We start from the raw sequence: 18,556 nt of genomic DNA on the forward strand, positions 1-18,556 counted from the left end.
TACAAACATTTTAATGTGTGCCGTTCGCCGGCAAGATGCATTAAAGTGTGAGACGAGCATACCCACAATTCACTAGGACAGACATGGCTGTGTTCTCGTATCAATACGTCCAATCAACAGACAGACTGACGGTTTTTCTACCGTTAGGACTGAGACCGTGTGATCCGACCAATGGCAAGACAGTTCTGTGGTTTTAAGCATGTCTCTTGTGAGGACAAGGACGTCTCGGACAATCTCACCTCCGGGTGGAGTCGGCCTGAGGCGGAGGGGTTGGAGGGGGCGGAGGTTTGTTAGACCTGAGCTCATGGTGGTGAATGGGGGAGTTGGGGACAGACTCTAGGCAAGTAGGCGGAACCGAGCCGCACGCCATCCCTTCCGCCGCAACAACGCTTAGGTTCGGAGAGCTGGCGAAAGTGTTCGCAGGTTTTCTACTCTTATGCTACATTAAAAGGACACACACAGAAAGGGATTGTGGGAAGTCGGAGATGATGGTGAATTGTAGCTTCAAGCTAAACGATGACAAGGTAATGAACATTATTTTGAATGTGGACAGGGAACAGAAATGACAGATTACAGCTCTGTTACAAAACCTAGTGAGCTGACTCTCATAGGTGCCGTCCTGAAGCAATGCCTGTTTAAAAAGGTATAATACCTAATTTTGCTATTAAATTAATTATAAAAAGTTTCGGCAGCATGTATCCTTTATATCCACACATATGGCTTAAGTGTGTGCCAAAAGTAAAAAAAATAAAGGTGAGAGAAATGTTTATTATACACTTTTATTTAATTTAATAATGATGATATAAAAATAGTCCAATCAAATAAAAAATTTACTGTATCACCAAATGTTTATCTTATATTATATAGCATTATATATATATATATATATATATATATATATATATATATATATATATATATATATATATATATATATATATATATATAAATTAGTGCTGTCAAACGATTAATCATGATTAATCGCATCCAAAGTTTTTTATTTACATAATATGTGTATACTGTGTATATTTATTATGTATATAGAAATACAAACATGTGCTTGTATATATTTAAGAAAAATGTTGTTTATATATTAAATATATTTTATATATAATATAAAATATAATAATATGAATATATAAAAGTATAAAGCTAAATATTTTCAAAATATATACTAATTGTGTGTGTATTTATATATACATAATAAGTACAGTACACATACATATATAATGTAAACAAAACTTTTATTTTGACAGCACCAAATCAGCATATTAGAAAGATTTCTGAAGGATCATGTGACATTGGAGACTGGCGTAATGATGCTGAAAATTCAGCTTTGCATCACGGGAATACATTACATTTTAAAACACATTCAAAAAGAAAACATTTATTTTAAATTGAAATATTTGTTATATTTCACAAAAAATACTTTTGTCTGTATTTTTGATCTAATAAATAAATGCTGCTTTGGTGAGCATAACAGACTTCAAAAACATGTTAGATTCTATTGAAACCACCATATGGGTCAATTTTGAGGTTTCACAGAATGTCCTATGTAAGCAGCACATAAGGTTTCAGAACAGAACTTATGATTTGGAAAGCAGGGTAGAACTTGATGTTTGAACATGGATATAAGACACAGACAATGGCAAATTGCACAAACACAACTTACGCAACACAAAGAAAAAGTTAGACCAACTAAAAGAACAGTAGAAGACTATTAATAGTCTCTGCAGAACATCCCATTCCAGCGGTACCTCTGTAAAACACACTTCCCATAAGGCATAACCTTTGAAGTATTCTTTTATTATATTCATGGATTCCATGAACTGTAGAGATGGAGTGCTTTTAAAAAGGTTTATGGTTTGTGCTTTTTTTTTTTTTTACGATCAGATCAAATCCAATTTATGTGGACTGCAGAGGTACTCTTTGATCAGTGTGGCTGTGTCTCTCTAACCTTTATAAGGGGGTTTATGACCCCAACATTGGGATTGGTGTTGAACACCTTGTTGAATCCAGGCTCTCGATTCACCAGCTCCAATTGATAAAACTTCTTGTCATCCTGGAACAAAGGAAGCACAGTCAGACCGAAAGGCCCTGTGCAGAAAAATCAATGAACTGATATTGACTTTTGTCTTAAGACATGTAATCCTTTGGGACAAAAATAAATGTAAAAGAACAGTAGTACACATATCTCTTTTAACGGGATGCTGCCCCTCTACAGACCGTTGCGGTGCACACTTACCACAAGCTTCTTGACCAAAGCTTCTCTCTCGGACACCATTTCTCTGAGCTCTGCTATCGCCTGGAGGTCCTCTGGTCGACTTTCTCTATTCCTGAACTTCTCCTCCGTACCTTCCAACCTGCTCATCCCACACACATACATATTAACAATTATATTGCAGTAAAAACAATGGCTCTGTCATAAAAAGTACAAACTAGTCAACATGTGTATGCATCATAGGCACAGTGTTATTTTAGTGCCAGATTTACTGAATATAAAAGTGCAAATTACCGACTGCTTTAAGGCATGTTTTTTCAGGAGTTAATTAATGGCACAAATACCAGAAATTTGACGAGCACAAACGTTAGCCAATTGTGTTGTGTGATTAATTTTAATACAGTCCTTCCGTAAATTTTGCGTCTGAAAGGGAAACTCCTACAAATGCATATTCAGTAAAAAATAACTGTGTCCATGCCTTTTCAGCGCTAATTCTTCACTGCACATCTTTAGTAAATCCATCCTGATTATAAAAAGGTATTTATATTTAAATTTTAAAGTTTTAGACATTTTTAATGTGCTTTTGTTATTTGTTATTTTTTTTTAATATATATATATATATATATATATATATATATATTTGTATTTAGCGTTAACTGATTTTTATCTCGGTTTTATTTCTAGTTATTTTTGTAGTTACTTATTTCTATTTCTGATTTTTAAGGTTTTTGTATAAAATGTATATTATAATTCATCTTTATTTCAATTACAAAAACAATTGTAATAGTTTTAGTATTTACCAATAACAACACTGCTTTGGCATGCTTTTACCGTAAAGTTTTATAGACTACCAAAGTGATTTATAAACCATCAAAGTGCCATGTTGCTGTACTGTTGGTTGCTAGTAGAACCAGACTTCTTGGTTTTGCAAAATGTAAACTGTTTATGCTAATTATCATTGCTAGCAATTTCTGTCACTTATGTTGCTTCAAATGGTATTTTCACCAAAAATGTATGACTTTTTTCCTGCTTCAAATTGCAGTCAGTGTGAATGCTCCTTTAGGCATAATCACATATATCCTTCATGTTTAATCCCAGAATTGCAACCATCTCAGCGAAACTGTGCATTAAAGAAGTCCTACAACAAAAAGTTTTGTTAAAAATAGTTATCTAATTAAAACTGTCACCTAATATATGTTATGCAATTTTGTTTGCAAAGCAACATGCTAACATCAGACTCTACTGCAATACTTTAATAAACATCAAAAATTCTTTATGTGTGGAGCATGGCCGTGATCTCATGAGAAGAAATTACATTGAGGTACCATTTTAACCTTAGAAGACCTATTTGTTAGGATACTGTATTAGAAATCAAGGCAGCTCACTAGGTTCTGAACCAGAGCTAATGTGATTCATCTAGCTGTCTTCTGAAATATTCACGAGGATATTACATTAAAATGATGTGTTTTGATTTTCAATTCAATTTGATATTCAATGAGATAAAGGGACTCACAGAATCTGCAGAGCAGAGATCTTGTCTTTTAGCAGCTCCTGAGCTTTGTTAAAATCTGACAGCATGATCTGTGTCTCTCTGTTATGAGAAGCGCTCAGCTCGTCAATCTCCCTCTCGAGGCGCTTAGAGAGATCCTGTTCACGAGCCCTACATAAAATCAAATCATTTAACATATGCAAAACAGTTTGTCCATTTACATACACTATTAAAAATCCATGAAGAACCTTTGGCATCTATAAAACCATTCCACTGCACAAAAACTGGAGAAATATTAAAATGTTCTTCACACTAAAAAAAGTGGTTATTTTAAGAACTGTATACTGAGAGTTTCCCAAAATAGTTATTTTGTGGCACTGCACGAAAACCCTCTTTTGGAACTTTTATTTTTATAGTGTCAACAAATAGAGCAAATACTCTGGACAACAAACACATTCACATTTATTTTGCTTGGAGAAGCTTATTTTCTTATAAGAAAAAAATTCCCTCATGTCCCCAAAGAATATCATTTTTTTAATGAGCCAGGAATTAGCCCATTTGAATAAAACCAAATGAAATTTGTTTGTTTATATCTGCCAGACACTTCACATTGACCTTGATACATTTATATCATCAGAACAGAACAGAATGCAACTGAAATGATACTGAACCAGAGAGCTCTGCCTGAAGGCGGTGGGCTTCTGCGTGGGAAATAGCTCCGTCTGCTTTCTGCTCACATTAAATTAGCTTCTGGTTCAGCTAGACTGACCTTTAGGATTTTATAATTTAATAGCTCATGAATGCCAAAAAAGATTCTACACACACATAAGATGTCAGTTTTTTTTTGCATAAAATGAGGCTATCAAAACCAGGATAACGGCATTGTTCACCATTTGTACTCTAACCTTAACATGAAAGTATTACTGTGAGCATGGCAATTTCCCATTTCTTTATGTTTCTTTTTGTGCCATTTTATTGACAAAGCTGAAATAGAGAGGAATGGGATCAAAAAGTGAAGCAAGATATTCGATTGCTTGACTGAGTGCTAAGTCCAATAAGTTCTAGAAGCTAAAACAGCATCATAAAAGGTTAATACATCCTCACAGATGTTGATAAGTTGGTACCTGATCTGCATATTGGCCTCACTGCGCACCCTCAGAACTTCTTTCCCTTTGAGCTCCAACTCCTTGGTCAAGGTGCTGATGGTCTCATTGAGCGAGTGGATTTCATGGTCCAGATCGGCGATCCGGTTCTTCCTGCAGCTCACCTCCTGCCTCAGGTCAGATATACGCCCTAGGAGGTCTTGTTCTTGAGAGAGAAATCCACAAAAACATTAAAACATATACATATATATATCGACTTTAACAGATGGATGACCGCGTGTCTAAACGAGGCGGCAAATGCAGTTTTTATGATTTCATTACATTGGAATGATTCGCTTAAAAAAGCATTAGAAGATTTTGTGAAGCTTTCAAAATATGTATATAGGTCACATTAAAAGAGATTCAATTGTGCTGAAGTAATAACTGAAGTGAAACGAACAAGAGAGAATGAGACTATGAGTGTGTGTTATAGAGAAAGACAGAGAGGGGGATTATAAATCAAATATGAAAATGGGAAAGGAGTGCAAGTCACGGTAAGAGCTCTCCCATAATTCACAATTCAGTACCTCATTTTTTATTCATCGTGGTTATTCTTCAAACTTCTGTAAAGTGCAGCTTAGCTTAGAGACATTTTATAATAGCCTGGCACTCATTTGACCGCTCAGTCAAATTCAAGCCTTTCTATTGTGAAACCACAACCATGTCTTGAAACTAAGGGCACGTATGTGGAATCAGGTTTTGTCCAGACAGGAAGCAAATTTCTGGACCTCACACTGAATCTCCCACTGAAAATGTGGGATTTTTTTGGTATTCTGTTTGGTTTCATTTATGGTCACTATTTGTATTGATCATCCTTAAAAAAGGAAGTTCATAAAAAATTCAAATTCTGTCATCATTTATTAACCCTCATGTTGGTTTATGACCTTCCTTCATCTGTCAAACGTGATATTTTGAAGATCACTGAAAATCAAAAAAATATTAGGCCCCAGTAATTTTTACACCATATAGACAAAAAAAGCACTGATACATTTTTCAAAATATTTTCCGAAGAAAAAAGACAAATCTGAACAAACCACTAAATCTGAGCAGTGTTATTTTAGTTTTATTTCAATACTACTACAATATTGATTAATATTTTGATTTTTCTTTTTTTTATATTTCTATTCAGCTTTAACTTTACTTTCAGTTAGTTTTAGTACTTCAACTGTTGCCAAGGCAGCATTTCTAATATTTATATTTTATTTTATTTCATCTTTACTTCAATGAATGAAAAAGATAATAATAATGATGAATAATGAAGCATATCATGCGTGACTGTCTGATTTGCTAAGGCTCAAATGTTCTTATCTGCAATGCATGCGATGTCATGGTTCCCATGAGAGAAAAAGCTTCTTACCAAATGCAAATATGAAGAAAATGTAGGCTATCACCAGTAACCAGTGTAAGCTTGAACAAAATGAATCAAAATGCCATTCTTTTTTAGAATTAATCAAGAGTCTGCATCCACCACCAACCCAAAATGGCAAGTCTGCTGATAACTGCCATTTCTGTTGGGTTTAGTGTTGAGATACAGTGTGGTATCATGCTTTGTAACTTTCATAAATGCTCACATGTTCTTTGCAGCGCTCAATAGTGTCATCCAGTTCTCGTTTGGCAGCATTGTTTTCCTTCAAATGGACTTGTCGCAGGTGTTCAATGGCACTGGCATGGAGATGATTGAGCTCAGACCGCAGGGAAGCTACACAACATTAAAAAAACCCAATGCAAAACAAAATCAACTTAAACACACTTATTTTCTTATATTAAGAGCCTACTAAGAACCTAATTGTGGTATAATCACTCTAGGTGACTAGAGGGCTGTAAGTTGAACAACCATGAGCTATTATCAACATACCTTTAAGTGAAAAGATTTTCTCTGTAATAAATGTACTGTGAGTTCTTTAGGATAAAAACAGCTGTGAAAATGACTATTTACTGTCATGATAACAGTGTATATGAATATACTACAAGACTTTAATGACCTCACTGAAGGCTCTAATCTTGTAGGCTGGTGTGTGGTGCTGTAGTTAATGTGAGCGTATGACTCACCCAGCATGGCTTTGCCCTCATCCTCCAGCTCAAAGCGCAGCGTCTGCAGCTCCTGGTCAGACTGCTGCCGAAGGATTTCCAGGGTCTGTCTGTGGGCATCTCTCAAAGCTTGTAACTCCTCTCTCTGTTCCTGTTTTAGACGCTCCTCAAGCTCCTACACAAATGCACACGCACAGATGCAGAGGAGAATAAAGACATAAAAATACAGAAGCACACATCCAATGCATAAAACAAAAGACCACATTTGCATCTGAATGCAACATGATGCGATTGGAACAAAAGGTGTCAATGAGAAAACTAGATTTGCATTTAATGAAGGAAATGGCATAGCTTGCAAGGCAGCAAAAAACAAACAAACAAAAAAAACAATGTTCAAGTTTTAGGTAAGCTTAGGTTTTTTGATTGTGCATAAATGGAGCACTGCTTTGTCTCTATTATTTAATATTATTCTTACAATTTAAAAAAGCTTTTTCAATTCTAATATATTGTAAAATGTCATTTATTCCTGTGATGTAAAGCTTTAGTGTCACATGATCCTTCAGAAATCATTCTATTATTTGATTTAATGCTCAGGAAACATTTCAATGTTGAAAACTTTTGTGCTGCTAAACTTTCTGTGGAAACTGATACTTTTGGTTCAGGATTCTGTGATGAATAGAAAGTCATACAGCATTTATAAAAAAAAAAAAAACTTTTGTAGCATAATAAATGTGGAAAACGGATCAATTTAATGTATCCTTGCTGAAAGTGGGAAGTGCGTCACCGCACGTCACTCCCAGATAATCGAAAATAGGCAAAGATGAGGGAGCTGGTTGCTGAAACCACACCCACCTAGCTCGACGGTGGTGACAGCAGCGGCAATCCACCTGTCACTCAAGTGGCCACTCCCTTAATTATGCAGAACTTTAAGGCTTAATTTAATTTGAACGGATGAGTTATAAAAAAATTCACCCCCTCACAGTTGTCATGAAGGGCAAAATTAGCTATATAGACTAAAATCATTTTTTGAACCAGGCTGTAAACATGTTTTCTTCTGCTGTAAAGTTGGGCATTTTAACATGGGGAGTCTATGGGATTGGGAGTCTATCAAGTCATTTCCATGTTGGCCTCACGAGAGAGAGCGGGAGGTTGCCGCTTGAAATAAATACATACATTATGCAAACCAAACTTTTATTTTAGATGCGATTAATCGCGATTACTCATTTTGAAAGCCTAAATATATGAAACAAAGAAAAGACCAATCACAGTAAAGTATGCAAATGAATGTTAAAATGAAACCCAATCACAGTTTAGAATGTTATGATGTCATAATTGTGGCTGTTACGTTTTGAAGGCTGAACATTCATTTAAGAAAAATAACATTTTCTTTTAAATTTTAAAATTTTGTTTAAGACAAATTCAAATTCAAAAACAAATAAGTGTGGATCATAATTTGGAAATTTCGAGATTAATTATGATTGTTTTATACTTTTTTGAGCCATAGCTTTAACACTAAAATATAAAAACAAATGACAACATGAATGCCAATTATTTAATATTTAAACATGTACATTTTTTCACACAGCATAAATACGCCTTTAAATATAGTAGCCTATACAGTATAGCTGACTCAGGAAGGAGAACATCATATTAGTATTAGAGTAGCCTTCATATCAGAAAATCTAAACCTCTGCATTAAGCCATTGGACTGAATTAACTCAAAGTCCCTTTAAGACAAGTCATGTCACTCGGCGGCCATCTTTGAAACGTCTCTCGGGCAAGTGCAACTCCCATCTCTTTGAATTGGGAAACATCAAATTCTACAAAGCTGTTCACTAGGCTTGCAATTAAATAAATCACCAAAGAAATCTGATAACAACTGTGTCATAAATGTTGTTTAATCTGCTCAAACAGCGTTATAAAAAGCTTATTATTCAGGCTAGATCAGCCAGTGTGCATGCGCAGTCCTGAGCGCACGTCTCAGAATGCTGACTGTTTCTATAGCAACCAGAACTTCTAACAGCAGGAGCAGTGACGCGCTGACTTTACCGATTAGCGATTGGCTCCTTCATTCAGAAGGCGGGGCTTCCTGCGATTGAGCAGCCATATTGAGCATTGCATTTTTCCCCATTCAAAACTATATGAGTGACATGTCTTGGGTATTCTATAGTCTTTGATTAACTGCAGAAACTTGGGAATAAGAATAAGAATTAAGAGGTTTTTCAATACAGGGGGTTAGTTACTAATTAGATGAAGCTGTACAGTATCATCTAATTAGAGAATCATTCCGTTTTACTGTTGACACTCCACCATTTTGTGGATAGTTTCTCTTTATCCTGCTGTTTCCATGCTACCCCATGTTTGGGAGGAACGAGAGCACATTTTAAACAGTCCACCCACAGAGCCACTCTAGCATGCAGTGCCAACAACCGCATTCAAGGGTTGACATAAAAGAATGGAGATGAAAGCAACTATTATGTTTTTTTTTCATTATTTAGTAATCCGAAATGTGGCCAAATCAGCTTAAAGAAGCTTCTTTCCTGGCCGCAGCACAAGGCTGAGCGAGATGGAGAAAAGCCTGTCAGACTCTGCATCACGTGTCTGCTTCAAATGTCTGGGCTTGCTATCTTAAAATATTCTGTGTAACGCACAATTCTGAAATGAAACAACAGCTGCGCATTGAGATGGATTAGAAACATGTTTTCATATGCATATTGTCTTTGAGGAGTAGACTGTAGACAAGGAAGGACAAGAAGGAGGGTAATTTACCATATGGATGTCATGCACAGTGGAGATTCTCAGTGTGGGGTGATAATGCAGGGGTGACAAATCCAGAGAGTAAAGGAAACAGACATGTACAGTACTATGAAGGGGAAAAGGAGACAGTGAAGGTGATGATCAATACAGGATGACAGGCAGGAGGCATCACGACTATGAAAAACAAGTTACACATACACTACCGTTCAAAGGTTTGGGGTCGGTAAGATTTTTTAAAGGAATAGACACTTTTATTCAGCAAGGATGCATGAAATTGATCAATAGTGACAGTAAAAACATTTATAAAGTTACCCAAGATTTATATTTCAAAGAAATTCTGTTCTTTTGAAAATACTATTCAAAAAATAATCTTGAAAACAAACTACGGTTTCCATTTAAAAAATCAGCACAACGGTTTTTAACATTGACATTTGAACATTTTAACATTAATGTCACAATGAAGACTGCAGTAATGGCTGCTGAAAATTCAGCTTTGCATCACAGGAATACATTACATGTGAAAATATATTATTTATTAATATTAAACTGTTTTTCTATTTCTAATTAAATAAAGCCTTGGTAAGCATTTTGTAAAACTTTAATGCACCCCCAAACGTCTGAACGGTCAAAAACGTATTTATGTTATATTAAATAAATATTTAAATAATTTAACTATAAACAATAAAAATCTTCCATAAAAATATAAATTGAATGAAAACTTTAAAATATAAAAATGAAATGTTAAACTATTTGAACAAACAAAAACTAATAACATTGTGAGATGTGATGTGTGAAGTAAACAAAAAAATAAATATCACAAGCATTTCCAATCAAGCACTAATTTTGTTAAATTATACAAAGTGTGAACAATATTATTTAACCATGTATATTTAGAATGCATAAAATACTAGCTATAAAATTAGTCTTAGCAAAACAAAGGATGTTCAAAGATATTTCTGAAAACGTTCCAATAATATGTGGAAAGTAAAGGAAATACTTTCAGAAAAGAAAAATAACAATTCTAGAAAGGAAAATAATGACATAATTCTCCTGTGATGCATATTGGACATACTTAAATATTTGAATACTAAATACTATTGAAAAAATATGAAAACTATGTTTTACGAAATTTTATTTTCAAAAAGTCCACAGGGCCAAAAGTGTCCATAATTGATGAAACATGCATCTACATCAGAGGCATTTGGGAGAGGGAAGCATATCTTCACGTTTATGTCACTATGAGTGACTCTGCATTTGTGCATGTCTGTGTATGTAAGGTGAAGGTACCCTAAGCTCAATTTGTTGCGCTTCATCCATGTCCTGTATGGCGCAGCAGTGGGCTTCCTGTAGGTGGCACTCTCTGTGCTGATGCTCCAGCGCCAGCTCCTGCAACTGCTGCGCCAGGTGCTCGCGCTCTTGGCTGAACTGCGCCTGCAACTGCTGCAGCGCACTTTTCGACTGCGACATCTGTAGCTCCAGGCTCTGCTTCAGCAGAGAGATCTGACACAACAGAAACACGAAAACAGGTTCAAACGACTCGTACAGAATACCGAACCCTCAGATAGATGGAAATTGTGAACTGTGGATGACTTATATTTGGGTGAATGTAAAACAGGCATCAGTCAGGAAAAAAGTAGCAGATATTTTGAAGCCAAAAGAGAAAACTGGAGCATTGGGATTTAGATTTAAAGTCACTGCAAAAACAAGAACGTTATTGCATCAACCAGCATGGGAAATGAGTCATTATGCTGAAAATAAAAAATGACAATGCCACAGCCAATCTGAAATGTAATCCTTTCAGAAATAGCCCTGTATTAGAGATGAAATATGACATCAACTGCATGCAACATGCTGTTACAATAATTTTGACTGTTGTCTTTCCGTTGAGCATTATCATCAGTTTTATGCAAGTAAAACACATTAATTCAGATATGCTCAGCAGCATTTCCTGAACTACCCCAGGATACTCTAAATGAGAAAAGTTATGTAATTCAAACTGCTAATCCACTAAAAGAATAATGTTCTTAATCTTCATACGATTCAATACATAAAAAGAGATGAGGCCTAAGATAAAGAAATAAAGGAAAATCTTGCGAAATAAATAAACAGGCAATGGTGAGCAAATCTCTGCATGCAGCAAATGGTGGGCCTAAAATAGAAACTGACGCAATAAAATGAGGGCAAAACAAGAGGAGAGTGTTTCATGGCAGACTTCAGTACCTGGACCACAATGCATTTGAATTCACTCGCAGATTTGTCTCAACAAACTGTTGAGGGACTTAAAATCTGGGATTATTCAAGGTTGAGGAACCACGCTGGAGTTGATTTTAAAACCAATCTGTAACCTCCCTACAGACCAAAGTATATCCGCCTTGATGAAGTGTGAAGGAAATAGTATTTCACAGACCCTTCATTGCTTTGGGATGTACCTACATGGAAATTGTGGCTGATAATTACTATTTTTTACATACAGATTTTATATAATTAATTAAATACTGAATTTATATAATTATCGTTTTCAAAATTACTGCAATAATAGTCTATAGTAGGAATCTATACTTAAAAAAAAAAACAGGCATCAAAACATCTGTCAATCAATTAAAATAATGTTATGCAATAAATCAATTATTCTGATGAATCATAGTTAAATCACATAGTACAATTTTGAGAAAATGCAACAAATAAAGATAATTATAAGATAATAATTTATTATGGCTGAGAAAAGCATCAAATATATTACAAACAGTTGCCTTCACCATTGGGTCAATATATATTTAATTTATTTCATATTTTTTTAGAACATAAGCCTATCACTGGCAATCCATTTGTCAATCTGTCTGAATTAGACGTAGGGGCCATTCATAAATGAGCAAGGACACAATGATTAATTGTGTTCTTTAAATATCATTAATCATACTAGAAAAAGGTGTTAATTTGACGGTGTTGATTTGAATGTGTATTACAAAGATTGATAACTGTTTAGTAACCTGACACAGAACACAGTTTGAATCGAAAAAAGCAATTATACTAATATAGTCAGCCTGCAACAACAAAATGCAAATTTTGGACAATATTGATATACAATCATTGAAATACAGTATAGATCCCTAGATTCACATGAGATCAAGGGCACTGACCTGAGAAAGCACTAAAGATAGACAACTAACATCAAGAGATGCTGACAGATGTCTGACACAGCAGCTTTTAGAGGCTCTTGACATAAGCGACAGTGACGGGACTCTAGAGAGACAGACTACAGGAGGCAGGCTGTCACATTACCGAAAGTGCCAAACATGCAGAGCATAATGGTAAATAAGGATGCACACACTATAGACTGTGTGTATTCTGCCTAAAAACCTTGACTAAGTATCTAGAATTTTCAGAAGTTTTCCTGATATTGCACAAGACCAGAAAAGCCTTGACAGCATCAGAACTTCAAATAGAACATCATGTCAGTTTAAAGTAAATGGCGGATGAAAGATGTTGAAAGATACACCGCTGACAGTTACTCAAATAAGAATCGCAGCTATGGGACTTATTATGGTCTTAGAAGTCATACTATTCCAAATTAATATATTCAGGAAGACATTTGATGGAAAACATCAATTTCCTTGCTCTTTTAATATAAAACAAGGTATGTAGATAATACTAATATATTCAAAAAGCAGTCCAGACAGACTTCAAATTAAGCTGCAAAAACAAATCATTTTGAAATTTTCATGGTATTTGGTGTCCTATTAACATATGATCATTAATGTGCATTTGAACATATATATTTGATATTCAGCAAATTATTTTGCTCTAATGAATGATCCAGTTACACAGAAGTTAACAGAGGTCTTTTAAATACAGAAGACTTTGATTTGACTTTTTTTAAAGGGGTCATATGATGCGATTAAAATTTTTCCTTCCTCTTTGGAGTGTTACAAGCTCTTGGTGCATAAAGAAGATCTGTAAAGTTGCAAAGATTAAAGTCTCAAATCCAAAGAGATATTCTTGATAAAAGTTAAGAGTCAACCACGCCCTCCTAAAACAGCTTGTGCTAACACGCCCCCACATCTCTACATCACGATGTGGGAAGATTTGCATAACACTGCCCAAATGTGCACGCGAAGAAATAGGGTGTAACTTTTATTCTTACTGTTGCCACTGCTGCCATGTCGTGGAGATGCTGTGTGTTTCATTGTGAAAGCGAAACTACTTTGTTTGGCCTTCCAAAAGAGGACACAACTAGAAATCAGTGGTTAAGTTGTATTTACAACACTGTTCCAGAACAGTTGAACCCAAATATTCATATGTGTGCAACGCATTTTACGGAGGACGAGGACTGTTTCCTGTGAGAGTAGCCTACAATGCCGGTGTCTGTTTCTATAAAGTTAGGCAGTTCCATCTTTGCAAGGACAGTCTGGCGCTTCTGACTCACAGTCTATAAGTACGTTTTCATATGTAAAGGATTTGTCACTGATTTACATTAACATTTAGTCATTTTGCAAAAGTTTTTATCCAAAGTGACTTATAATTGTGGGATACATAAAGTGATTCTTCTTAAAGAGGTAAACAGACACAGGAAGTGCTTGTAATACCAAGTTCATCGTTCAAATCAGTACAAGCTAGAAAGAGAAGAAATAAATAAAGAGAAAGACAATTTTTTTTTTTTACGACGAAGTCAAGTAGCTTCGAAAAAGATGAGTTTTCAGCTGTGGCTTGAAAATTGACAGGAATTCTGCATTCCGGATAGGGGTGGGAAGATCATTCTACCAGCCAGGAATGGTGAACGAGAATGTTCTGGAAAGTGATTTTGAGCCTCTCTGTGATGGTACCATGAGGCGTCGCTCACTAGTGGATCTCTGACTTCTGGATGCGTAATTGTGAGTGTGTGTATAGGGCGTATTAGGGCAGGTTATTATCCTTCATGTGCCATTTTTCATAGTGTTTTATATTGACAACGGCTAAGTAGTTGGCCAGAGGGGTTTTGGCACTATTGAGTGGCCTTTTGGTGTGTATTGAAGTGTGTGATTTAACTGATGCACATATGGATTTTGATGCCTTTGGTGTTTGATGTGTAATGAAATTGTGTATAATTGGCGGCACATGAACTAATTTTAAGGTGTTGAAACCCTCTGCTGAATACAGTACCTTTCTGCTCGTTGATTGCTTACTTATTCTAGGTATCTTCTGATTGGTTAAACACACTATTAATTATATGTGACACCCATCTTAACATGCTGCTTTGCCCTTTTGAGTTTTTAATATGATTTGTATTATTGTATAAGAATAAAACCCATATTTGTATTTAAGGTTGTGTGCTTGAGTCTCCTTGGCTATTGATGCCCAAAATAAATTATCTTGTGCAGTCAGGAACATGTTGGTCTCTCCCTTTACTCCTTTGACTTTTATTGGAGTGTTACAGCTTGGCAATGATGATTCAAACGCGAGTTTTGAGCAGTGTAGAGTAGCGCTTGTTGTTTGTAATTTCTCTGATCACAAATGCAGACATGGTTTTATGTTTACGCAGCGCGATAAGCAACGCAATGCGTAAAAAGACAATACAAGTCATTATAATCAGTAATTATGTCCCCACTAAATGCAACAAATGCCTCATTTGTAATGGGTTTTATTGTTTTTGTCTCTTGATTTGCTACCTTTTTGTATGAATTTTACAAACATTTGCTACTTTTAACAGATGTTTGCTTTGTTTGGTTACATGTTTTGTTTGTCTTTACAAATGTTTGTTTTGTTACACTTCTGTTTGTTTTTCGAACACAATTGTTTATATGATTGTTTATGCTAATAGTACTTCTGGGAAAAAAGTTACAAGAGTGTAGAATACAATCAATTTTTGTTCTTACATTTCTGTTTTTACAAACATTTGTTTGAATTCCGACATTTTTTTTTCAAACATTTGCTTTTTTATAGATATTTCTTTGGTTTTCTTTTTTGTTTGTTTTAACAATATTTGTTTTGTACAGTTTTTTTTTTTTTTTGTGGAAAATTGTTTTTTTGCTATGTGTGTTATGTGAGAAACCAATAACAAAAGTATACTAGGGGAAAAAATTTAACAACTGTAAAATACAAGGCATTTTTGTTTTTAAAAACATTTGTTTTGAATTGTTACATTTTTGTTTGATTTTTACAAACATTTGCTACTTTAAAAAAAGTTTTATTTATTTGTTGCATTTTTTGTTTATTTTCTTACAATTGTTTGTTTTGTTGCAGTTTTGATAACGAGAATCCTGAAAACAAGCTTACTCCTGGGAAAAAAATGTTACAAAAATGTAGAATACACCTCTAAAATGTGGACAAACGGGTATAAATGAAAAAATGTCACCCCTGTGACCTTCCGTTACCTGTTCCAGGAGGTCCTCCACCTTCCTCTGCCAGCTCTCCCTGGCTGCCATCATCTCCAGGTCTCTCTGCTGGGAAAGTTGTGTCAGGGCCACCTGTTTCTCCGCCTGATGTTCAGCTGTGAGCTCTTCTCGAAGACCCTTCAGCTCAGCCCTGAGAGCAAACAGAGAAACAGAGGGTGAGACTGACTGAAACAGATACAAGGACGCATTACTTAAACAGCATGGAAGTGACTCTGAAAGTGAGATATTAAAATGTTAATAGGAACGACACAGATGTCTCCATAACCTTCAGCTCACTGTATACTGTGTGCTGCTGTACCACTGTGCAGATTAGATGTTAACCTTATACTCTTGTAATTAGCATATTTTAATTCAAATGCATGCCTGTGTAAGAGGATTTGTCACAGGCTTTGATGCAGGACAGACTGCACCTCTTTTAGAACCTTTTTTAGATTTGATTTGCCGTGTGCACTCTCTGAAAACCAAACACTGTGTACAGTCACAGTTTATTCAATTTAATGCACTGTGCACCGACAAATCTTATTCTGTTTTTAGCCTTGTCTTCTCTACAGTAATGCATGACTCATATGTTTCATGCAGCACCTCAGAGCATCGGTCCACTTGAGATCCAGCTCCTCTGTGATTTTGTCCATTTTCTGTTTTTCCTCTGTTTTGATAGCGATGACCCTAGCTTCATGTTGCTGTTTCTGGGTTTCTATCTCCTCCTGTGAGCAGATAATGACTCATCATGTGAAAAGCAAGGAGAGAGCAGTTTCCTGTAGAGCTGATTACACAAATGTCGTCTTTAGGCATGCAAGCTCTTCCTGCACTTCGCAGGCTTTAGCGCAGAACAAAAGCAATGTCTTAAAAATTGAATGAGGCTTAATTTTTCTTTTAACATCTCTGCCACGCTCCATTATCCATCTCCTATTGCAGTGATTGCTAGCTAAATTCCCGCTTCTCCCTCTAAACGATGAGATGCGTCAGTGGTTTTCACGCTTCTAAAAGCATTTTATAACATCTCTAAACGCTTCTTCTATTTTTCTATCAGAATGAGAGACTGACTCAAAATGCACAGAATTTATAATAAATGGAGTAAAAACAGCGGAGCACTTTACTTGTAGATCCGTGAGCAGGTTGCTCGTCTCTCTCACTCTCGCCCTGGTGGCGTCCAGCTCCATGAGAAGCTTTTCCTGGCTGTCTTTAAGACAGGAGATGTGGTTCTCAGCAGTATCCAGATTTTTTTCACTCTCCTTCACAAGATCCTTCAAATGAGACACCTGAGAAAAGCCACAAAGACAGTCAAACACATGTATAAAGTTACAAAATGGAGGTCTTTCTTACAATGCAGTAGATTCTCTTACATATAGTATATTATATAGTCATATAGTATCATATAGTATCATATAGTATAAAATAATAAACTCACAACTTTTAAAGATGGAAATTACGTTAGTTCACAATACTACATTTACATTACATTGTATAAATATGTGTGTGTGTGTGTGTGTATGTATATATATATAATACAATTCATTACTTTAGTTAAATATTTCAAATTTTCTTCAGAAAGTGACATCCTTTATAGGTGTTTTGGCTTTCTCACTTTACCATTCCATCATGTCAGATTAAATGACAAAAATCAATATAATAGAAAATATATATTATATATTAAAAGTTAATCTAAACAAAAATAAATAGTTGTTCATCTAAACCTCTTGGTTGGCCATGTTGAGCTTGGTAGTGAGTTCCTCTCGTATGGTCTCCAGTTGCTGTTGCAGGTGGTTTTTCTGATCTTCCAATGACAGACGGCGGATATCAAACTGCTGTCTCATCTCCTGGGAAAGTAAAAATAAAGAGAAAACATCAGAAAAACCATAGCAGGCCAAAGAAATGAGAGGTGAAACCAGACAGTAGGACAATCTGCTGCTGACAGATGGAGCCTTTTTCAATTTAATTACACAGGAGCTGTAAAAGAGCTTTGTTGAGCAGAGAGATTTTCAAAAATAAACTGACATGATTGTCATGAGATGACAAGAAGATTAGACTCAATACTTGTCGTGATTGAGAGCTATTTTTATGGATTGCCACAAAAACAGTGGGAATAATATCACTGTCATCACTGCAATAAGAAACGGCTGTTTGCATAATCAACACCACTCAACGAGGAGCAGAAAATGTAATTTTCAATAGATGATTTGGGAACAGTGATAATCCACCAGTTGTGTTTAATAGGACTAAATATTCATATTTTTAATTTGTTTTGCACTAAGACGTTGCAGTTTATTTTTATTAAACAGAACACAGAGAATAACAACAACAAAAAGAGAACGCGAATAAATATCTAGTGTGAAAATGCTAATAAAGCAAAAATATAGAGCTTATTATAGATCTAAATTCATATGAACAAATATTCATATTAACTTAGAGGTCCAACCAAAAATAAAATTTGTTCACCCTTAGTCCAACCAAGATGTAGATGAGCTTCTTCATCAGAACAAATTTGGAGAAATTTAGCATCACTTGCTCACCAGTGGATTCTGCTGTCAGAATGAGAGTCCAAACAACTGAT

The 18,556-nt window shown here is 35.3% G+C and overlaps 1 protein-coding gene across 2 annotated transcripts in view; it reads right to left on the reverse strand.

The window, feature by feature from the left end:
* Positions 1 to 18,556, reverse strand: part of fam184aa (family with sequence similarity 184 member Aa) — a 30,352-nt gene that overhangs the window by 3,077 nt on the left and 8,719 nt on the right. Inside the window, exons 6-17 of one of the 2 annotated variants that reach the window (XM_042741954.1) lie at positions 17,700 to 17,822; positions 17,103 to 17,264; positions 16,588 to 16,709; positions 15,985 to 16,135; positions 10,925 to 11,137; positions 6,902 to 7,055; positions 6,424 to 6,551; positions 4,835 to 5,019; positions 3,735 to 3,881; positions 2,246 to 2,363; positions 1,958 to 2,062; positions 240 to 439 (exon numbers count right to left, since the gene is read on the reverse strand). In XM_042741954.1, the coding sequence (XP_042597888.1) occupies positions 240 to 439; positions 1,958 to 2,062; positions 2,246 to 2,363; positions 3,735 to 3,881; positions 4,835 to 5,019; positions 6,424 to 6,551; positions 6,902 to 7,055; positions 10,925 to 11,137; positions 15,985 to 16,135; positions 16,588 to 16,709; positions 17,103 to 17,264; positions 17,700 to 17,822 (1,808 nt within the window). The remainder of the gene's footprint in view (positions 1 to 239; positions 440 to 1,957; positions 2,063 to 2,245; positions 2,364 to 3,734; positions 3,882 to 4,834; positions 5,020 to 6,423; positions 6,552 to 6,901; positions 7,056 to 10,924; positions 11,138 to 15,984; positions 16,136 to 16,587; positions 16,710 to 17,102; positions 17,265 to 17,699; positions 17,823 to 18,556) is intronic. The other variant, XM_042741955.1, reaches the window with a different exon arrangement.

Source organism: Cyprinus carpio, chromosome B17, assembly GCF_018340385.1.
Source record: "Cyprinus carpio isolate SPL01 chromosome B17, ASM1834038v1, whole genome shotgun sequence".
Taxonomy (NCBI): domain Eukaryota; kingdom Metazoa; phylum Chordata; class Actinopteri; order Cypriniformes; family Cyprinidae; genus Cyprinus; species Cyprinus carpio.